The sequence below is a fragment of the Centroberyx affinis genome, unplaced genomic scaffold, assembly GCF_046629955.1.
Source record: "Centroberyx affinis isolate AG114_WGS23_722 - 3 ecotype Tasmania unplaced genomic scaffold, CSIRO-AGI_Caff_v1 ptg004222l_1, whole genome shotgun sequence".
Classification (NCBI taxonomy): Eukaryota; Metazoa; Chordata; class Actinopteri; order Beryciformes; family Berycidae; genus Centroberyx; species Centroberyx affinis.
This window is the reverse complement of record NW_027281965.1, coordinates 121796-144157: the sequence shown is the minus strand read 5'-3', so window position 1 is coordinate 144157 and position 22362 is coordinate 121796. Positions and strand designations below refer to the sequence as shown.

Genomic DNA, 22362 nt, shown 5'->3' with positions numbered 1-22362 from the left:
CCATAACCAGGTGGTATCATTTCACTGCCAAAACCAGCACCAGTTCTATTAGTGTGTGGAGTGTGTAAGAGACTAAGATACATGGAGAGGGCAGAAATTAAAAAGTAGGGGAGCAAGAATGGAACAGTCAAGGTTTTGTAACATTTGAAATAGCTTTTAAGTCCTATATTGTTAAGTGCTACATCTCTCTTCAGTAAGTAACAAATATAGTTTCACAATTCTTTTGCCCCTGGTAAAAAAAGAAGAAAAATAGCTAGTTTTAAACCTATTTTAAACCTCCCCTCCCCTAATCTGCTCAGCTCTATACGGGTCAGTCAGAAAGACAATTTAAAGGACCAATATTTTTCAATGATACAGGATAAATTAATTGAATCTCAATTTCATGCTTTAGTTCTCCAGAAAAATGTCCCTTTCATTAGGCTACGCAAGAGATGCAATGTCTTTGGGCTAAACCAGGTCTATCTATCTATCTATCTATCTATCTATCTATTTATCTGTCTATCTATCTATCTATGTATCAAATTGTCTGTCTCTTCTTCTGTGGTGGCCCCTATCATCCTGGATGATCCAGGTGTTGAACATGTGGGCAGTCACATCTGCTGCTGTGTGTTGACAAACTTCCTGTTAGACCATGAGGAAGTTTGAAATCGAAAGTATTGTTGCTGCAAGTTTTTCCGCGACGACGATCTTACGGGTCGATTACTTAATTATTGGTAGTGAGGTAAGACATTTTGCATAATGATGCTTACAAATAGGATGACCTTGGATGTGTTGTGTTATAGCCCACTGTTGAACATCTGGGTCGCGGACTTAATCTAGATCGGCTACGACAGCGATGTATAGCTTATGCAACCGATAGCGCATATGTTGTAATTATGCTGTATAGGCCTGTATTTCTGCGGTGATTTTCTTATTGACTGGTCTAAGATTATACGTTTTGTATGTTATTACATCTGTTTCCAACATCTGACAGGTTGAATGGGCTTGTGATGGCTGCCCTCCTGCCTATCCTTATTGTTTACGGTCTGTCTGTCTCTACAGCCATTAGCCTATAGCCCTATCTCACAGTGCTAAACTCAAGCCTACAACTCCAAGTCCACACGACTCCAAGTTAGTTATAAATCTATTATATTATTATATGGTTCTGTTTGACTTTTTTTTTTTTTTTTTAAAGCAAAATTTAGTTATCCGCATATTCATGATATTTGAATGATACTTTATGCCTGTGTGGTGTTTTGTTTTGTTTTTATAACCTTTTGGGTTTGACACAGTTTTGTCAGCTGTTATATGTCAAACCTTTGATGCTCCATATCTCAGAACTGCACTCCACCCAGATAAAACCTTATGATCCTAAACTCAGGAAATGTTCTATTATACCTTGATCTGAATATTTTCTATTCTATGTCTATGTAACTACAACCCTCATGTAGTGTAACTGATTTCCACATATACCTTCAGTAGCCTAACTGTCTAACATTGACCCCAATACCTTTTGTGTTGGATATTGGGGGGTTTGTCTTTTCTGTGTGCACTAACCTTTGTCATGTGTGTTTGTTGCCACACAAAAGTGATTAATCTGGACATTGAAAGCTTATTTCCCCTCCTTTACCTATTCAGTGATCTGAAATGGATGTTCAACAACTGCTCCTGGACACTCTGGATGATCTACGTAATGAAGAGTTGAAAAGGTTTACGTGGTACCTCAACAATTTAAAGTTGGGCGGATATCAAGCCATTCCTGCGAGCCATACTGAGAATGTACCCCGGCAGGACATAGTAGAAAAGATGGTGAAAAGATACCATGAAGACGGGGCTGTGACCGTCACTATTGACGTCCTGAAGAAGATGGGCAACAACAACACTGCAGAGAAGTTAAGGACAGCATATACAGGTGCAGTTCTTGGAGGTGTGAGGCTGTTAAAAACTGCTTCAACTTTGTACAACTGTCATTTATCTCTTCTTACTAATTTCTGCACAAGCTCCATTTACATTGTCTCTGTGTCTCTGTCTTTCATCCTCAGAGGGAAAAGCAGCTGAGCAAAATCTTCCTCCTCCACCTTCCACCTCCTCACCTGCTTTGCCTCCTGCCAGTGTCACAATCACTGCTCAGAGTGGAAGTGTTGTCTTCGCTCCTACAATCAGCGGGGGTAGTATTGGCGGGCCACTTAATATGAAAGTCACCAAATAATCCCAAAGTTACAACAAAATGTTTTAATATTCCTTGTAACATATGGGGGGACTGGTAGGGAATACACTTTATACATTTTATATCTTTGACTCTGATTTTTAAACATCACTGAGTAGAGCTGCAACGATTAATCGATTAGTTGTCAACTATTAAATTAATCGCCAACTATTTTGATAATCGATTAATCGGTTTGAGTAATTTTTTAAGAAAATAAGTCAAAATTCTCTGATTCCAGCTTCTTAAATGTGAATATTTTCTGGTTTCTTTACTCCTCTATGACAGTAAACTGACATTTTATAGACCAAACAACTAATCGATTAATCGAGAAAATAATCGACAGATTAATCGACAATGAAAATAATCGTTGGTTGCAGCCCTATCACTGAGCAATAATGACATTTTGTTAGACATTTATTTTTTCTCTGTCTTTTTTTTTATCTGATTTGATGAGCCAAGTTATTTTTATATGCTCACTGTGTGCCAGTGTATCACATTATGATCTATCAAATCCAGTCTTTGAGAGCTACATGTTTTCTAGGCCACCATTCATGTCTACCAGTGTCTATAGTGCTGCCTGGTTTCAGCAGCTTCAACTGGAGCCAGGGATTGATATGACACCATGTCTGAGTTGACAAATCATGGCAGCTAGCAAAACTTACTGTATTTGTAATGCATGCAGGTTAGGTCCTCACTGGCACTGGAAAGCACACCTAGACCACCAGGTTTCCACTGCTGATGTATAAGATAGTTTGCTTTACAGATTAGATTAAGACAGGAGAAAGCAGGGAGAGCATTGAAGTGGCATTCTTGAAAATTGCTCAAAATTTGTTTAATATCTGGTCATGTATTTTGTTGTTTCAGGGGAAGTGAGATATCATTTGTCATTAAAAATGATTCAATTGAAACAAATCAATGATTCTGTTCCATAACTGGGAAAAGTGTGAATGCGAAGCTGAATGTACCTGACTGACATTTTCTGTTTTCCTTGTTGTTGTTTCCTGTTTTTTTTGTGTTTTTTTTTAACTGATTAACTAAAATCCGGGACTAATGTTGAATTTCACTCTGGCCGCTCTTGGTGTTAAATATTCCCGTCATACCTTCTCCCACACTGGTAGATGAAGGTATATATCAAAATAACAGCCTCAGAATAGTTAATTATGTCTCTGTTCAAGTGTGTTGACTGATATAGGTTTTAAGTCTCATTTTGTGAGTGTGTTAGTGTGAAATTTGAACAGTGAAGTGAAGCTAAATCATGTTTTATAGACTCCAATGTAACTGACTCTTATACAATACACATACTTGAAATTCAACACTAATTTCCTCATAACTTAGCTCTACAGAAATTACATCAAATAAAACAATTTCAGTACAGTAGGACTCTTTTCCTGGTATTGCCAGGGTATTGCTTGATTACACAGTGATAATAGACTAAAAATAGGTCTGTACTGATGAAAATACAGAAAACATCACTCATGTAACATTTACTCATGTAAAATAATAATAATAAAACATAAAAGATAATTATTTCCAACTCTTTTTTTTCCACCACTTTGTTTTCCATCCCTGTTGTCCCCTAGTGAATAAATTAAGAATAAATAAAATAAAAAAAGGCTTATTTCCATCTACAAGTCAAACTATTTGAGAACATATATTAATATACCTAAATGTGGACTGTCAAAAAAAAAAGAAGAAAAAAAAGAACTTGGTCTAGCGCAGTGATTCTCAACTTTTTTCATATCAAGGACCCTAATTTAGTCCACATTAGGGCCACGGACCCCCATTTGATGACATTTTGTCTCTCGAACCCAAACATTTTTATCGTCAGATATGATTTTGTCCAGAATTCCATGACCATCTGTATTATAGGCAGAGAGATGATCAAAACTATGAAAACTATGATCAAAACAGTCATTCTTCTGCATTCTCTAATTCTCTATTTGTGTTAACTTTTTCTAAATGACATAATGGTGAAGTTTAATAATTCATCTGCTTGCTGGGGACCCCCTCAAGGACCCCTGGTGGTCCCCGGGCCCCACGTTGAGAACCACTAGTCTAGCATACAGAAAATAAATGAGTTACAGAGCCATAGCTGATACCATTTTGAAGGTATGTGTTCCCAGACTTTCTCAGCAGGTGACTCTACATGGAGGTTGAAAGATATGGAACACATCAAACCATGCATCGTTCATATTTGAGTTCTCAGAGGGAAAAAAGAAAGCAAGATGCTGGTCACAAGCTGCACACAGGTTCACAGTGGCTTCTGTTATCTTCTGTTTGCATATTTCATTTCAAAAGGAAAATCATTTGGAAAGTAAAGCCTGGTAAAGTATGTTTGCTGATTACACTGACATATAGGCAGTGATGGAAAGTAACTAAGTACATTTACTCAAGTACTGTACTTAAGTACAATTTTGAGATACTTGTACATTACTTGAGTATTTCCATTTGATGCTACTTTATACTTCCACTCCACTACATTTCAGAGGGAAATATTGTACTTTCTACTCCACTACATTTATTTGACAGCTTTAGTTACTTTTTAGATGGAGATTTGACACAATGGATAATATAACAAGCTTTTAAAATACAACACATTGTTAAAGATTAAACCAGTGGTTTCAACCTTTTTGGCTTTTGACGTCTCACAAAAAGCAGTGTGTAGTCGGGGTCACATTTCAGATGTCTATGAGTTGTTAACAGCTCCACCAAATAGTGATTTTTCCCTCTAAACCTTACATGGTTTAATTTCAATAAATGTTGAAATGATCCAATATTTCAGCAAAAATCAAAGATTAGAGAAAAAGCCCAAAAACTGAAAACAGATGTGTGTGTTTTTTCTTCTTTCCTCCTCTCATGACCCCTCAGATTTATCTGGTGACCCTTTGGAGGGGCCCGACCCCTAGGTTGGGAACCACTGGACTAAACTAGCTAACTGTATATAAAGTAGTTCAAACTAGCTCCACCTCCAGCAGCTACAACAGTAACATGCTGCTTACACACTGATGCTTCAGTATTAATAATCTAATGATGTCATATATAATAAAATATCAATCAGAGGGACCAAACCACTACTTTTACTTTAATACTTTAGCTATATTTTGCTGCTAATACTTATGTACTTTTATTTAAGTAGGATTTTTCATGCAGGATTTTACTTGTAATGGAGTATTTTTACATTGCTACATTGGTACTTTTACTTAAGTAGAGGATCAGAATACTTCTTCCACCGCTGCATATAGGCTATATTTCACATTTTAGGTATTTGAGGTTCTCATGAGTGACTTACAATACGTACAGCAGTTAAATTCTACAGTATAATATGAGTGATGGTGTTCTGAGGATAAATTCTGCCTGAAAATCTCATCCTGTGTGACCTACAGCAAAGACGATGGCTTTGCATGTATTAAAAACATGTTGCTTGTTTTGGGCTTGTTTTGAGATCTTAGATTGCTTGATTTCTCCGTGACATGGCAACCTTAATGGTTCATGTGACGTGGACGTTGCTAGCCGGAAACTCTGCGCCACGTGACGAGTTCTAGGACAATTAGTAGAAGGTTAAGTCAGATTCTGCGGAAGTAAACAACTCAATTGGTTGACAGGAAATCAACAAATTCGCTGGATAGTTTATTTAAAGATCGTTTATTCAAAGCTTTTGTAATTCACTTGTTGCGCTTTTGTTCTGTTGTACTGCATCGCCGCTTGTATCAAATCCATTCGTATGTTTAATGGTTGCGGAACTTTGGCATTATTGTGAACGTGTAAGCGACTGTCGTCGTTGGCTGCACCTTGGTTACTCTTGATACTAGACCAGGAAGCGAGATCTTGCCAGCTACCAGCTAGCTCACTCCCTGCGCAATGAAAGCACAAAAGAATTGGAAAACAGAAAAATCATAGATGTTACCATACAGATGGTTCTGAATTGATAATACGAAAGTAATTTAGAAAACCGCTACACTGAGTTCAAAGATTAACATTACTGTAACTCGCGAGCTATCGATAGATATTGCTAGCTAGTGTTAGCTGGGTTGCTAGCTAACATTTGGCAGGATTGTTGGTCGCTAACGTTGGCAGATTCACGCAGTTAGCAAGTTGGGTGCTGGTGATGGCTGTGACAAATAGCACGGGTTTGGTTGTGGCTGGATTTTTACTCCTGTTGGCTGGATGCAATGCAAGGATACACCAACTCACCCTCAATGTAAGATGACGAACATTAACTAACATTAAGTGAGCTAGGTAACGTTATTTCTGGCTGTGGTGGTTCACCAGGAGGCATTTGTAATAAGTCCTAAGTGTGTGTGTGTGTGTGTGTGTGTGTGTGTGTGTGTGTGTGTGTGTGTGTGTGTGTGTGTGAGTGAGTGTGAGAGAGAGAATCTACAGTGTTAGAAAATGGTATTAAAAATGGTGCCATATGTCATGACAACGGTAAAATTGATAAACGGCCATACGTGGCATTTCTGACCAATTTCGTAATTTAGCTGACCATTCTTTATGATCATTCTTTTTTTCTACTTGACTTATGCATTTGCGTTGCTTTACTAGTAGTTTTACATTCTCTCCTTCCCAGAATGAAACCCGGTTTGTCGTCCACCTCAATACTTTTGGTTTCTACGCCAACGGGACTCTGGATGTCAACCTGCATTCTCTGCGCCTCCAAGACGTGGTGGACTACAATAAGTTCCCTGTAAGTGTGTGTGTGTGTGTGTGTGTGTGTGTGTGTGTGTGTGCGGCAGGGGTAGACCTGCATGTGTATTTAGGGAGTGTAACTTCACTGAAGTTCTCCGCCTGCTTTCAGACAAGGGTGGTCTCTGCTACCCTTTTAGTGGAATTAATTAAATTTGAGATTCATATTGCTAGTAAGTGACCCAACACGTTGTTTTTTTTTATCTTTGGATAATCTATTTTTAAACAATACATGTGCTTTTTAATAGATTGAGAAAATGTGTATTTTGCAAACTGTGTAAGGACGCAACAACAGTCAGCAGAAAGATGAATGCAAAGTAAACTGAAAGCCCAAACAAGCCTAGGTAATATGCTACTGACATCATAGTGTGACATGTGGCTATCAGTTCCTTAACTCAAAGTAGTCTTAAAAAACAGCAACATGTAAATTTTGTCATCACCTGTTGGTTGTAAGTAGGCTGATAAAATTTGACAGTAGTATAGCATTATAGTATGAAATAGGTATTATCTTAAGATCTTACCTGCTTCTGCTTACCACTGCCTAGCCAGCAGCACTTCAGCATCAATTATGGGAGATACATACAAAAGGGCTCAGCATCAGACCTAGGGCTGCAACTAACGATTATTTTCATTGTCGATTATTTTCTCGATCGATTAGTAGTTTGGTCTATAAAATGTCAGAAAATGGTGAAAAATGTCGATCAGTCTTTCCCAAAGCCCAAGATGACGTCCTCAAATGTCTTGTTTTGTCCACAACCCAAAGATATTCAGTTTACTGTCATAGAGGAGTAAAGAAACCAGAAAATATTCACATTTAAGAAGCTGGAATCAGAGAATTTTGACTTTTTTTTTTTAATTACTCAAACCGATTAATCGATTATCAAAATAGTTGGCGATTAATTTAATAGTTGACAACTAATCGATTAATCGTTGCAGCTCTAATCAGACCACAACATTTTTATGACTTTATCAATTCATAATCATTCTAATGCCATTATGCAATTCTGGCAATGGGGAGTGAGGGCATGAGTGGAGGGAACAGAATGGCTTGGAAGTAAGATATAGTAATTAGCCTGGTATCAAATCCTGGCATGGAGGAATTTAGCTCAGACATTACAATTTTGTGGCACGAGACACAATTTACTATGGATAACTTTCACAAATTTCAAGTACAGTGTAATAACATTTGAACATAGTTATTTTTAATTGGGGAAAGATAATTCATATTAATTCATATTCAATTCATATATTGATTAAAATAAATTAATTTATATTTGACTATTAATGGACTATCTTACAAAAATCCTGATAATACAAAAATGTTTCCAACAGCAGGTAAGTGATGTCAGGCTAACTGACTAAGCTTACCAGCAAGCTAGCTGCCATGCCAAACACAGTGATCATAAACTAGGAAGCTAATTTGCATGTTAGCTAGAAGGATGAGCCGTTTAATACCGTGACCTTGATGCTTTTTCATAGTGGCCATAAGATCCCCAGTGGAAATTTCTTTTGTAAATGGAGCCTCAGATTTAATTCACACCATGATCACATCGAACTAGATTTAATACTGCATATGATACATTTGTCACTGGATGGGCCACAAAGAGTTACCGATCTCATCCAGGGAAATGGTGTGCTTTATGAACATAGTCCATTGATTAACCATACTCAAAACTCTTTCCCTAGGTTGGTTTCAGTCTTTCCAAGTCTCGTGTGAGTGGAGTCCTGTCTTACACAGTAAGTACATCACATTCTAAATATCTCTGTGCTTCACAGATTATGAGGCTCAGACATAGAGGCTTTACTAATAGTGTGACAGTTATGCAGTCATGGAAAACTAATGTCATATATGTAATTTTATGTTATTTAATGTCAAGAATGGAACTAAGGTGATCAGGTGATGTAGGGTTAAACATTGATACATCAGATTACTGATAAATAAGGATGGATGTAGAGGTGAGATATGACTGGACTAGGGCTGGGCGATATGGCCTAAAAATAAAATCTCTGATTTTTTCACACCTACACCTGATTTACGATTTTAATCTATTTTTTTTTCTTAAAAACAAACTAAGTGTATGAAAAACATATGAAACACTAGCGCATCTGTAATGTCTTTCCACCGGGGACTGGACTGTTGAAACTTGTGATTTTGAGTGACTTTGTTGGTTGTGAATGTTTTTCCTCCAGGCAGAGGAGACCGAGAAATGCCCACTCAGTGTCACTCCGACTCAGACACCCAACAACGAGCCTGTCATCCTTTTTATCATTGATATCAAAAACCTCAGGTGTGTATATTTGCACGCCGCTGTCAAGTGAGAAAGCATATACATTGCATTGACAGCCTGATGCTTAGGTTGACTTTTTAACTGTGTGTGTGTCTGTTTGTGTAGTGTCAGCGTGACATCTTTCGGTGTACAAGACAACGTCTTGACAGCAAAGCCTTGGACAAAGGTGTCGCCTCCCAAAGACAAAGGTCAGTGCCACTCATACCTCATAGCTGTTATAAAATCATACCAATGATTTGTTGACTGTACATTACTTCCTCCATTTCTTACATAAGAACCAGAATGAATTGATGGAATAATTTTGTAACTCATATCTGCCATTTGCTAAAAATGCTGCTCTGTTCCTAGATTTCCACTCATTATAATGGTGTCAGAGCCTTCTTGGTTTATCACTGTACATACAGATTTTAGCTCATGGCCATTTTGTTAAAGCCAAAGGACATGATGGTTATCTGGTTGTTTGTGTCCTTTAGATGTGAGGAAGATTAGGGAGAGTGCTCCTGGTCCTGCTGATAAACCAGGACCAGAACCAGGTCCTGCTGCTAAGCCAGAAGAGCTCAAAGAATCAGGGGATGACAAAACAGCGAAGGACAAAACGGCAGATGGCAAATTACAGCCAGAACCTCCAGTAGAAGGCGTTAAGAAAGTGGAGGACAACGTATTCCAGGTGAGAGGTGTGTGTGTATGTTTGTGTTTGTGTTTGTGTTTGTGTGTGTGTGTGTGTGTGTGTGTGTGTGTGTGATATACTCATGAAATCAATTTCTGATCTATACTTGCCTCTAGCTGGGGAAGACCAACCATCTGAGTTTAGCTCTGGACAAAATTAATGGCTCCTACAACTTCAGCGTGAGTACACCAATCTTAAACAATATTTCTGATGTTCATACATATTCAAGGCATAATTTTTTAAGTTGAAAAATACAAGTTCAGACCCCCATTGAACAAACATCTGCATGCATATTTTGATGTAAATCTGGTCCCTCGTTTAAAAGAATTTAAGTCATTTTAACATTTCACTTGTCTGAATGACCTCCATTCCAGAGGGGCTTAGAAAAGAGAAAAATCCCTCCTAAACTCTGATCTAACAGCTTTGGATTTGAACAGCAACCATCCATTGCATTGATTTCTCCTATCAGTAGATCAGTATAGTGATGGTGTTTAAGAAGGGAATGAAACAGTGTCATTTGGTTGAGATTTACATTCACTTGCTTTTGGTCTCTCCCTCTTCCACAGTTCCACATGATGGTTGGCTTGCTGGCTGAGGGTCTGTACAACCTGAACTTCCACTACTGTCAAAACATGTATCCTGGGTACAACTTGCCCTACTCTTTCAGTGTAAGTTGAATGTCTTTCTGTACATATATATGTGTGTGTGTGTGTGTGTGTGTGTGTGTGTGTGTGTGTGTGTGTGTTTGTGTTTGTGTTTGTGTTTGTGTTTGTGTTTGTGTGTGTGTGTGTGTGTGTGTGTGTGTGTGTGTGTGTTTGCTAACCTGAATGTGTCCTCTGCAGGTGGAAGTAACAGAGAGGAATCCCGGTGGCTACCTGTCTGCAGCAGAAATTCCCCTTTCCCGTCTTTACATTTGCATGGCTGGAGTCTTCTTCACAGCTGCCATGGTCTGGGTGTACACACTCATGAAGCACAGGTACACATGCATGCACGTGGGCTTGTGTGGTAGGAGTACAATGGTGCAGTTCCAGCACATTCCTACTGCTCCCTCAGTTCAACATGCACTGAGAGCCGAATCACTTAAGTTTATGTTGTGATTTTGAATATTTTTATAGGTTACGGTAGCAACAAATAGTGACCAGTATAATGTTAATCTCAGAAAAAAATAGAGATTTTATATTTTCTTATCCAAGTACAATAAAATAAGTGATAAGTATAAATTAAAAAAAAAATGAAAAAGTCTTGCCAAAGTCAAAGAAGTGGGAAAATACTGTATATAGGTACAAGAATATTTGCCATATTATTTAAGCTACATGACTAACTTTTCCTGAATGATTGTCATGCGTGTTTCCTCTTTGATTTGGCGAGTGTCAGGGGATGGTTAAATTAGGGCTGAACAATTAATCAAAATTTTATCGAAATCGCAATATGGCCTATTGCAATTTCCAAATCGCAGGAGGCGCAATATTTGTTAAAGGTGAAATGTGTGTCAAAATAGCATTTTAAATTAAATATTGTCGTGCTGCAGAAATGTCCTGGCCTACACATCATATTCTACAGACTTAAGAAAACATCTTTGTTTGGTACAGATCCCCGCAAAAATCACACCATAATCATTTTTAATACGTTTTTCAATGAAAATGAGAATAATGATGTAAAAATTATCATTCCCTCTAATATCGCAAATCATATTGCAATTGCAGTCAAAATAATTGGAATTAGATATTTTTTCAAAATCGTTCAGCCCTAGCTTAAATGGTCGTTGGACCATAAAAGCTGCTGGGCATCAATAGAACAGTGCAGTGAGTCTTTGACATTCTGGAAAATATTTTCTGTTTTCTCATTCAGTTGGTAAAATGTCAAATCCAAAATCCCAAAATGCCCTACAAATTACTACACAGAGCCAAACACAGGGCCAAAAGTGTCCCTAGGGAAAGAAAGTCTCTACCCTTGCTCTGCTGTGAGTGTGACACACTTTTGTTTGATACACCTTATACTCTCCAGACTTTGGCCCCAAAACCAAAGATCATATAGAACCTTGAGTATTGTGAACTTAAAAGATACCAATGCAACACTAGTACACAGTTTTGTTTAACATGTTCCCTGGGTTCTTGTTTGCAGGTACAGTGTGTTTAAGATCCACTGGCTGATGGCAGCCCTGGCCTTCACCAAGTCCATCTCTTTGGTCTTCCATAGTGTGAGTACACCAACAGCACAAAGCAGGCTATGGTCTGTTCTATAATCTTTAATGTTCGTATTCCGCTTCTTTTTGATGTCACAGTTATGGCTACATTCTGTGTTAATTGTGCTCTCACTATACCTAAATTCTTTGTCTTTTTGTGGTGTCACATTTATATCTACTGTCTCCATTCATTTGATGTCACAGTTCTGTCTTCATTTCCTGGTCTTTGAAATTTCAAAATCACATCTTCTCCTGGTCTTTGTGATGTCACACTTAAATCTGCATCACCTAGCCTCTTGCAACAACAGATTATTCCGTATCTGTTCTGTTCTGCTTTTTATGCATTTTTGGTTTGTCACACATTCATATAGGACCACCTGCAGCTCCAAGTGTTTTGGAGGACAACAACAGTTCTCTAAGTGCAATCTCTCCCTTTTGCCTCTCAGATCAACTATCACTTCATCAACACAGAGGGCCATCCTATTGAAGGCTGGGCCGTCATGTATTATATCACACATCTGTAAGTGGAACTGCGCAGACATTGGAAGTTTACCATTATTAAAATGTTCATTGTGTGCAACATGTGTAACTTGTACATGAGTTTGTATTCATATACTTTCCAGGCTTAAGGGCGCTCTCCTGTTCATCACGCTGGCACTGATCGGCACTGGCTGGGCTTTCGTTAAATACATCCTGTCTGACAAGGAAAAGAAGATCTTCATGATTGTCATCCCTCTACAGGTGTGTATGTGTGTTTGTGTGTGCGAGAGAGTAAGTATGTGTGATTATTTATACTCATGGAATTTGTTTTGGTGACCCACTCGCCTGTTCCCCTCCAGGTCCTTGCTAACGTAGCCTACATCATCATTGAGTCTACAGAGGAAGGTTCCAGTGAGTACGCTCTCTGGAAGGAGATCCTCTTTCTGGTTGACCTCATCTGCTGTGGAGCCATCCTTTTCCCGGTTGTCTGGTCAGTATGCGTGTGCATGTGCACCCGTCAGTGAATAAATTTTGAAGTGCATGTGCATTTGTATTTCTTTAACATGCTGTAACTGTGCTAATAGGTCTATCCGTCACCTACAAGAGGCCTCCAGCACTGACGGCAAAGGTGAGAAGCCTGCAGTAATCAGTCATGACCAATAAGCTTTATGAGCTGCAGAGTTTGTAGTTGTTTTATTTATTTTTGATCCATCTCTCCTTCAGCTGCCATGAACTTGGAGAAGCTCAAGCTCTTCCGGCATTACTATGTGATGGTAAGTATAAGTTAGGCTCTGCTGTACTTTTCTTCTTTCCCTGACCATCCTTCTGCAGGATCTGACCAGTAAAATTTGAAAAAGCCTGGCACAATTTTGATAGCTTGCTGCATTGAAGCTCCTCAGATTGTACATATTTAATTATGATCTTGCATGATTTTTTTTTCTCCAAACTATATATTTTTTGTGGTATGTGGTATCATGCCCTCTGATTATAACTGATTATTAAGCTGCAGTGCAACATTTGGTAAGGTCACTACAGGTTCCAGTATCATTCAACAGAGTCAATGCATCAGAGCCAGCGCAAAAGCCTCCAAAACAAACTCAAATATGTCCTTTTTGAAACTGAGATACTTGCACTCTAGTGACAGGTGTCTGATAATAATAAACTGAACTGAAATTAGAACTGGTCACAAAGTCAGCCTCACTAGCCTGGGAAGATTCAATCTTGATTAAACACTGCATCATATCAAGCATCCAACTGCTGCTATTGTCATCTTTATTTATTTTATTTATTTTTTCTAGATTGTGTGTTATATCTACTTTACGAGGATCATAGCCATTCTGCTCAAGGTGACTATGCCTTTCCAGTGGCAGTGGTGCTATGAGGTAAGAAGACATCAACATCACACAATAACATACTGACTTCATTTCTCAAAGAAGAAAGGCGAAGGCAAAATATGTGCCGCCCCTTAATCTGCAATATCACACAAATGGAAAAGGTTGCTGTCACAGTACCCTTTAGAGATGTCACGTTTTATTCAGTGTGTTAATTATTTTATCTAATTATCTTTTTATTTCTTGTGAGAACAGAAATTGAGTGATAGAAAATCAGATTTGATATATGTCATAATTATTCCACCTCCCTCATTGACAGACTTAACTGTACCCGGTCAGATTTCTAATGTGTGTTTTTCTGTATGATGATATAAACACATTTCCAAGTCTTTCTCAGAAGTGATTGGGTATAGTCAGTTGAAATTTTCACTTGTATGCACACCAATATGATGACTGAGAACACATTATTAAGTTAAAGGCTTTCATTACTTTGCACATTTAAATCAGAGCAAGCTGTCAAGAACACAGTTTGGTCCCCAGAGTTTTGGCAAGATATTGGCATTACTTGAAGGAGAAAATGTTGCGGGCTACACTGCATTTTGATTAAATCAGAGGCCCATCTCCTCTCCACTCCTCTCTGCCTCTTCAGTTTCTGGTGGAGGTGTCTACTCTGATCTTTTTCGTGTTGACTGGCTACAAGTTCCGACCAGCGTCCAATAACCCCTACCTGCAGCTTCCCCAGGATGAGGAGGACGTCGAGATGGATGAAGTGTAAGCATACACACTCAGTGCGGAGTGCATCCACACCTCTCATTTCATAAAAGTTGAAAGAGGGCATTTCACCTAAAATAAACTGTTGCTCCCTCTCCCTTTCTCCTTGTGTCCAGAGTGACTGAGTCAGGTGCATTGGAGGGAATCTCTAAAGTCAAGAAGACGTCTAACGGACGTGAGCGCCAGAAAGAGTCCACCTTGTGAGCGTGAAGCTGCATCTTTTGGGAGGGACCCACTAAACATCCCCAGGCCAGCTGGTATGAAGGGGTGCACACGGACCAAGGCTCCCCACCCCAGTAACAGCTTTCCTTTGAAACTCTTTAAGTGGTTGCAGTGGTAGTGCCCACTGTCTGGCTATGCAAAAAAAAAAAAACTTGTTGGACTTGCTCTCCATTTCCTGGAACACTCCACCCAGAGACTCAGAATGGTTTATTTCAGGAGGAGAGGGGCTCCCGCAACATGGATGGATGGAAAGGTCCAGGATAGAATGGAAGGGGGCTCTGATATTTTTCTCTCTTTCTTTCTCTCCCTCTTTCTCTCTCTCTCTCTCTCTCTCTCTCTCTCTCTCTCTCTCTCTCTCTCTCTCTCTCTCTCTCTCGCTCTCGCTCTCGCTCTCGCTCTCTCGCTCTCTCTCCAAAGATAATGATCATTTTAGAGAAGACTTGCTTTTGGTGTGTTTATATTGGCTATTTAAACGGTACTTCTGCAAGCTTCTTAGCTGTACCTTTTTTTTGTGTGTGGTGTGAGTATATGTGTGTGCTATTCGTATGAGAGAGAGACACCACAAGATCTGAACACAACCCTTGTTTTCCCTTGGAGTGGTCAAACAATAGCCCATACTCAGGTAATAGGCTAATCACTTTATATGTGGAATCAAGACAACAATCGTACATGTTGTTTCTTGTTTCCCCTTCCCGCTATTCAGGGGTCAGTAATGTCCCATTGGTCAACCTTGATCATACGACTTCCATCACCGCATATATCTGTTGCTTTATTTCTTACGTATTTGACTTGTATATTGAAATATATATATTTAAGAGGCAGTATATTTCAATATATTCACTTGCATATTGAAATATGTTATATTTCAGTATTATTGTTTCATTTGAGAGGCATAGGAGTTCCTCCTGGCCTGTCACATGGACCACTGCTGTAATTTAGCGCTTTTCGTGGTTGAGGTCATCTCCAACTCTGTGAATTCAGTTCAGATTATTATATGTGGACCTCTTGATGAATAAACACAATTTATTTGATTAGTCTCTCAAATAACCAGAGCAGTGGAGTAGCCCTTGGCCCTAGAGTGTTCATTTACGGCTTTTCTTTTTTGCCACGGTGTGCCAAGCAGGGCTGAAGAGAAGTGACCTAAATGATAATTTTTTGCATTTGTCTGCTTTTGGTTTTACCTTTTGCTGTTGATGTTAAGCTTATTTTATTCATTATTGATGGTTTATTGGTTGTGAATGGTCAGAAATGTGTGCAATGAGGCAGATGGGCATTTGTAAATAATTTACAGAGGAAGACGGTTGATTATGGGGGAGGCCACATTACACTTTGATAACAATTGCATAGAGGCTTTCAGACAGTACTGGCACAGGTTCAGTTTCAATGAGATTTTTTGATTCCTTTTTTAGATGGAGGGGAGGGTAAAGGGGAGGAATCAAGGAAAGACTACTGAGATCTAACCACAGACACTCCTCTACAGGAATAACAGATCTACGCAGAGTTTAGAGACACACATTGTCTCTAGGCTTTGTACTGTAGCTGGAAAAGCTGGAGCAAACAGATAATAAACCAGTGGACTTGATTGGAGACAGGTCTGCCAGTTCTGTGCTTGCTATGGAGGGCTGTTTGATGTCTGTGTGAACTGTTAAAATAAAGCTGGTGTTTTGAGAAGGTACACAATGAAGCTGTTATGTGTGTATATGTGTCTTGAAGCAGTGATTTGTCTTTCAGCTGTGTTAAGGTGTGTGTGTGCGTGTGTGTGTGCGTGTGTGTGTGCGTGTGTGCGTGCGTGTGTGTGCGTGTGTGTGTGTTGGATGTTCTATTTAACACTTGCACTATAGTGGGAACATCCATTTGCATCCTTATTATTAGCAACAGAGGAAGCCATGCTCCACTACCACCAAGCCTCCTCCTCCCTCCTGATCATCTAGCTATTCTAATGCTGACATTGGATTCATAAGGCTCCTGTTGTCCAGGACTCAAACCATGCCACCTCATGCCACACCCTCTCAAGTGACAAAGGCTCCATTCTTCACACATAACACTGTCATTGATTACTTCTGTATCTGAGGTATGAGCATGTGGCCACTTCAAGTCTGCACTGCTTGTCCTTAGCAGGCACCATCCCACTCCAGATTTCCATTTCATTTAGCCTTGCTTGTAACAGCTTTACTTACACTTTGTGCAACATTCATGTCCCATGGTAAGTCAAAATACAACTCTATTTTGCTCTAATGTGCACAATCGCTGCAAACAGACCATATGACACAGCTACATAGCAACAATTCTTCTATCTTCTTCTATTCTATCAAGAGCAGCATGACCCTTTTACATGACCCATCCGCGTGTGTTTGGATTTCGGATAGGGCGTACAGGGTGGATGCTTGACCACAGTTCATACCTGCTACTGCAGCGCTGTTGATGAACTGACTAGAAGCGGATCACATGTAGTTTGGTTGCAGCCTCTCGCCACACCCCCTCTCTCGAGTTGCAGACGGAGCCTTCTCACTGCAGTCTGCAGTAAATCCGCCGGCGCGCCACACTGCAGTCTCCCTGCAGTCTCTCCATACACACTCTTCCCTGCGGTCTCCTTGCAGGTGGAAAGGACGCATACGGCACCGGGACAATGTGAGTAGCTTATGCTGTAGTCTGTTAGTGAAAGTTATTGTCTTTCAACAAAAATCATAGAAATATTATACGAGAAATATATTCATAGTTGTTTGACTATAGGATATGCTCTGATCCAGCTATTAAAAGCGACTTCTCTGCATCGTTATTACAGTCTAAATGGACAGGTAAAGTTTATTTTTTGTATTGCTGCTGATCAGTTGTGTGTGCATGCGGGAAATGTCTTTGACCTTTTTATTCAATCATCTTAGAATGGTTTAATGATGCAGCCAGTATTAACAGGCTCCCATAACATTTACAGAAGCTCTACAACAGCTGCTTATATGACTGAGCTGGTTGTCTCCCACCTTAAACTGAGTCATCTCGTCCTTCAATCGTTTTTATATTTCGCTAATTGGTTCACGGGTTGCTTAGGCCTATTTCGGGTATTAGTAGGCTAACTTAGGCCGTTGCAAAGTAGACAGGAGTCTCGGTTATTATCAAGAAGATGTAATGAGCCATTGACCGCTGATTCTGTCTGACCTCAAAACGCCTTTGCTTTTGAAAAGGTCGAGCATGATGATGCAGCAGAATCTCTCTCTCTCTCTCTCTCTCTCCTCTCGCGTCGCTCTGAAAGGAGAGGATAATGTGTCCCACTTCATCTCCGCAGTGCCAACACTTGAATGCACCACACTTTGCGCGCACATACACACACAGACGCATAAACCTCTAAATCTGCAATCCTCCCAATTTATGCAAAGTCTGTGTGTGAGTCCTAGGCCATAGTATGGACTGCAGCCCATATTAGAGATGACGCCACAAAACCTACAGCAAACATCACTCCAATTTATCTCCATTATACTGTAGCCTTATGATGTGTTGATCCGATTTTAAGGTTTTATTCTTATTTATTTTTTTATTTTTTACTCTATATACCCAGACAAAATGTTTCCTGATTGTTCCATACACTCAGTTAGAAATGAGAATGCCCTTCTACTAAGAAGCTTGCCTTAGTGTGAATAGATTGATGCAGAACAGGGCCCTTTTTGTTTTCTCTCTTTTAATCTATTTGGTTATTTTTTGGCTTTATGGTAGTTGTAAATGTAGTTTAAATGAAGGTATATGATTTGTATGGATGTGTGTCTCCATCCTCAGGGCGTTCATCTCAGTCTTGGCGGTGTTGGCTCTGGTGGTTTCAGCTGAAGGCGGTGTAGGGTAAGTTGACCTCTATGAGAGAGAGAGAATAGGAATTTCAGAGAGAGGGAGTGAATGGAAAGTAATTTCACCATCACTCTGTCCTATAGACCAAGTTCCAACACCAGCTTTTGCACTGAATCAAAGGAGTGCCTGGAGTATGAGCTGATCTGCAAAACAGATGAATATGAGGTGAGTGACCCTAACGTGTCTCATCTTTTACCTACAATATTGCTATCTCTCCCTTCCTCTGTGTGTGTGTGTGTGTGTGTGTGTCCAGGTGCGACACTACAGCCCGACCCGCTGGGTGTCAACAGATGCCGAAGCATATTTTATGGGAGTGGGTGCAGCCATGGCCTTCAGGAGACTTTTCCAGTACATCACTGGAGCCAATGAAGGAGGTAAGGACAGGATGGGTGGAGAAAATCAATATTGATCAAGCATGTTTGTTTTGTGTGTTACTGTGTGTGTGTCTTTCGGCAGGCATCCAGATGGAGATGACTGCCCCTGTCCTGGTCAAGATCCCTGAGGAGACCAAGATGTGGGAGCCAGCTATCTACACTCTCAACTTCCCACTCCCTGCAGCCTATCAGGACAAGCCGCCCACACCCACCAATGACAAGGTGAGTGACGGGCCAGCCCAATATGTACGTAGGGAATGGTGGGAGGGAGAAAAGAGACGAGGGAATACAAGATGGAGTTGGTGAGTTTTTCTTAACTGCTGTCACAAGCTCAAATGTTTTTACATCTCCCTAGTATCTTTGTATAATTCGATTGTGTAGTAATTTGATCGCAGATTTTTGCCTTAAGATCAATAGAGAGCATTGATGGATATATATTGCTCAGTGCAGTGCTGTTCTCACTCAGCAGTTTAGAGATCAAGATAGTGCTCGCTCACGCAGGTATCAGTGCTGCTGCGCTCTCTCTTTTTCACCCTTTAATTATTCGCACAGCAACACACCTCGAAAATGTCTAAATGTAGATCTGAGTTCTGTGCATCTGTACAATCTGGTCTAATTTCATCCTATACATCTTAGGTGGTCCATATGATCTAGATATCCGCACAGTATTCTCTGGAAGCTTTCTGAGTATGCTAAATTCAAAGTTAGCAGCAGGTCTAATGGAGTTTTAAGTTTTAACGATTTACCTATCTGTGGTTTTTCTAATCCTATCAGATCTGGTTCAAATAGTATTTCTCCTCTTCTTTTTTAGCAGATAGGTACCAGCTAGGTGGAGTTTACCACATCAGCGCAATTCAAATGGTGTCAGATAACTTTGCAGTTAGTAAATTGAATCTTAAATATTTTCCTGTGATTGTCTAAAACTCGTAACTCCAGTTTTGGTGATTTTCATGTTTTAACTTAAACTGTTCCTCAATGGGGGGGGAAATTCTATAACCTTTGGGTTAAACCTTTTCAAGACCAATTAGATAAACTCAAAAATGCATGGTCATCAAGCTAAAAAACAAGGCTTTTTTTTTGTTTTAGAAATGTGACATTTTCACCCAACAACAGTGATATGTTGGATAAAACAAACGCTAATTGATCAAGTTCTGAATCTTACACTGATTATAGACATGGAAATGTTTAGCATTCTGCATATATCTAGAGTGTGTTAACACATTCATAGGGAATATACAGTATTTCTACTGTGTTGCATGTGCATTGGACTTTTCTCTCTGTGGTGTCTACTGTAGTGGAGGATATGTCTGCAGTATATATGACTGCTAATGCTGCGTCTGTCTCTCCTGCACAGCTGTATTTCACAGAGATGCCAGACATGGATGTTTATGTGAGGAGCTATGGAGGCTGGATGCTGTCAGTCACCTCCAGGCTACACGCCCACCTGCTGACTAAAGAACTGGAGAGAGTACACGCTCCCTGCAACCGCACCTACCACTATGGAGTAGGCTATGACAGGTATACTCACTTAAACATCCACAGACTCATGCACATACAAAACAAACACACACACACTTGGGTGTTCTATGACTTTTGGAAAGAGACGGTAAAATACCTGAGGGAAGAGCTCAGCAAACCACAAATGTTTTAATTAAATCACAGTAATGACAGATTACATATACACACATATCACTCCTAACTGTTTTGTATTTGTGTGTGTGTGTGTGTGTGTGTGTGTGTGTGTGTGTGTGTGTGTGTGTGTGTGTGTGTGTGTGTGTGTGTGTGTGTGTGTGTGTGTGTGTGTGTGTGTGTGTGTGTGTGTAGTCCCCTGAAGCTGCTGAACAGGCACAACGAGGTGTGGTATGTGGCCGAGGGGGAGCCCGTTTGCACCGACCCTCAGGAGCCCACCCCTGCGCACACACCCACGCCCACACAGACTGTGACCGACTCTCCCACCGACACGCCGCCTGACTCTCCCCCGCACACGCTCTCCGACTCGCCCTCGCTCACGCCGTCCAACATGTCCTCATACACGCCGTCCAATTCTTCCTCACAGACGCCCTCCAACGCACCCTCCCCCTCCCCGTCTCACACTCCCGCTAGCACCTCGTCCCACTTACCGCCCGAGGCCACGTTCAGCAACCCCCCCACCTCCGCCCAGGTCCCGGTGGAACCGACAACCAACTCGTCCGATCCCGTGCCGGCGAGCCCCGCCCTGGACCCCCAGGCTGATGTCGCCCTCTGGAACAACACAGCACACAGCTCTCTGGATACACAAGCTGACAGCGACCCTGTGGTTGAGCCAGTTGACACTCATTAGCAACCGTCACCATGGTTTTATCCACCCATTCCAGGTACATTAACATGGAATCGAAATAGAAAGGATACAGAGGGAGAGAGGGATGTGACAGAAAGATGAGTGAATGTGTGTGACCGCAAGAAAAATGTGAGATGAACATGCTCTTCTCTTCCTTGTGTGTGCGTGTATGCGTGTGTGTGTGTGTGTGTGTGTGTGTGTGTGTATGACCTGGTGTCCCCCAGCCTAGCCTCGCCTCTCTATTCATGTGTATTTCACCCCCTCTTCCTAGTGGCACTTAAGTGTTTAACTACACGTTCTATCACAGCTATGCACCTGCAGCTCATAGTATCAGCAAACACAAAATATTACGGCTATCCATTTTGTCATTCTAAAGGTATCATACAGTTACATTATAGAATTAAGTAAGATATATGTATTAGTTAGATAGTTAGGATTATTGTGTTAATTGACTCATCCAGCTAACTCGGAAGAAAGGGAGAGATGCCGCCAGGAGGGATCTCAACTCCAGAGACAACTAATGGGATTTTAATGGAAGTCTGTACATAATTGATTAGCAAAACGTATGTTGGGATTAACCACAGTATTATAGCAGAGGACTGTCTTTATTCTCTGTGTAATACCGACTCTTGTTAATGGAGTTGGATGCTGTATTTAGCGATTCTTGAAACTGTTTCCATCCATACATGAACCATTGTCCTTATGTGTTATGCAACATTTTAATCTCTCAGTATTTATGTGTACTTATTTTTTAGTTATATATTGATAACTAGGCAACAAAACCCTGCAATAAATATTTTGGGCTTTTAATCACAATGGGCCTCACACAACAGTCAATTATAAATGACAAAATATAAGCATTTAGAAGGATTCTTTTGGTATAAGACCAAAACATTTCAGACATTAATGACAAGATGACCCAACATTCAGTTTATTATAAGACAGCTGTGTACAATTTCACACACATAAACTTACACACTGCCCTGAATTTTGTTTTTTTCCCACGCTACAAAATCACCCAAATATCAAATATG

At 40.2% G+C, this 22362-nt stretch overlaps 2 protein-coding genes and 2 long non-coding RNA genes across 6 annotated transcripts; 3 read left to right on the top strand and 1 right to left on the bottom strand.

The window, feature by feature from the left end:
* Window positions 1-610: 610 nt before the first annotated feature.
* On the top strand, window positions 611-3097 carry LOC139664319 (uncharacterized). 3 transcript variants are annotated; one of them, XR_011696840.1, is made up of 4 exons: window positions 640-721; window positions 1042-1110; window positions 1618-1891; window positions 2022-3097. It is a non-coding gene; the product is annotated as an uncharacterized lncRNA (long non-coding RNA). The 3 variants fall into 3 exon arrangements; XR_011696839.1 differs by having other exon boundaries at window positions 649-721; window positions 974-1110; XR_011696838.1 differs by lacking the exon at window positions 1042-1110 and having other exon boundaries at window positions 611-721.
* Window positions 2599-3657, bottom strand: LOC139664320 (uncharacterized). Its single transcript, XR_011696841.1, has 2 exons — window positions 3296-3657; window positions 2599-3172 (listed from the first exon to the last, which is right to left on the bottom strand). It is a non-coding gene; the product is annotated as an uncharacterized lncRNA (long non-coding RNA).
* A 2125-nt stretch (window positions 3658-5782) lies between these two features.
* Window positions 5783-15218, top strand: LOC139664316 (protein GPR108). Its single transcript, XM_071543106.1, has 18 exons — window positions 5783-6383; window positions 6753-6869; window positions 8555-8605; window positions 9059-9156; window positions 9262-9344; window positions 9630-9823; window positions 9940-10002; window positions 10390-10491; window positions 10666-10799; window positions 11945-12020; window positions 12452-12525; window positions 12629-12746; window positions 12845-12975; window positions 13070-13113; window positions 13209-13258; window positions 13784-13867; window positions 14466-14587; window positions 14704-15218. The coding sequence occupies exons 1-18, from the start codon at window positions 6291-6293 to the stop codon at window positions 14789-14791; spliced, it is 1722 nt and encodes a 573-aa protein (XP_071399207.1). The 5' UTR covers window positions 5783-6290; the 3' UTR covers window positions 14792-15218.
* Window positions 15219-17002: 1784 nt separating this feature from the next.
* soul5l (heme-binding protein soul5, like) lies at window positions 17003-21157 on the top strand (the record flags this gene model as incomplete). Its single annotated transcript, XM_071543102.1, has 9 exons — window positions 17003-17012; window positions 17407-17437; window positions 18572-18631; window positions 18721-18802; window positions 18891-19011; window positions 19094-19233; window positions 20366-20529; window positions 20836-20969; window positions 21060-21157. Coding segments are annotated over exons 1-9 (840 nt in total), but the record flags the coding sequence as incomplete, so codon positions are not given.
* Window positions 21158-22362: the final 1205 nt, after the last annotated feature.

Excerpts from the sequence above, each read along its gene's own strand:
- LOC139664316 (XM_071543106.1), top strand. The coding sequence starts at position 6,291 with ATGGCTGTGACAAATAGCACGGGTTTGGTTGTGGCTGGATTTTTACTC. Across the intron at positions 6,870-8,554 it reads TGGACTACAATAAGTTCCCT|GTTGGTTTCAGTCTTTCCAA; the intron begins GTAAGTGTGTGT and ends CTCTTTCCCTAG. Across the intron at positions 10,003-10,389 it reads ATGGCTCCTACAACTTCAGC|TTCCACATGATGGTTGGCTT; the intron begins GTGAGTACACCA and ends CCTCTTCCACAG.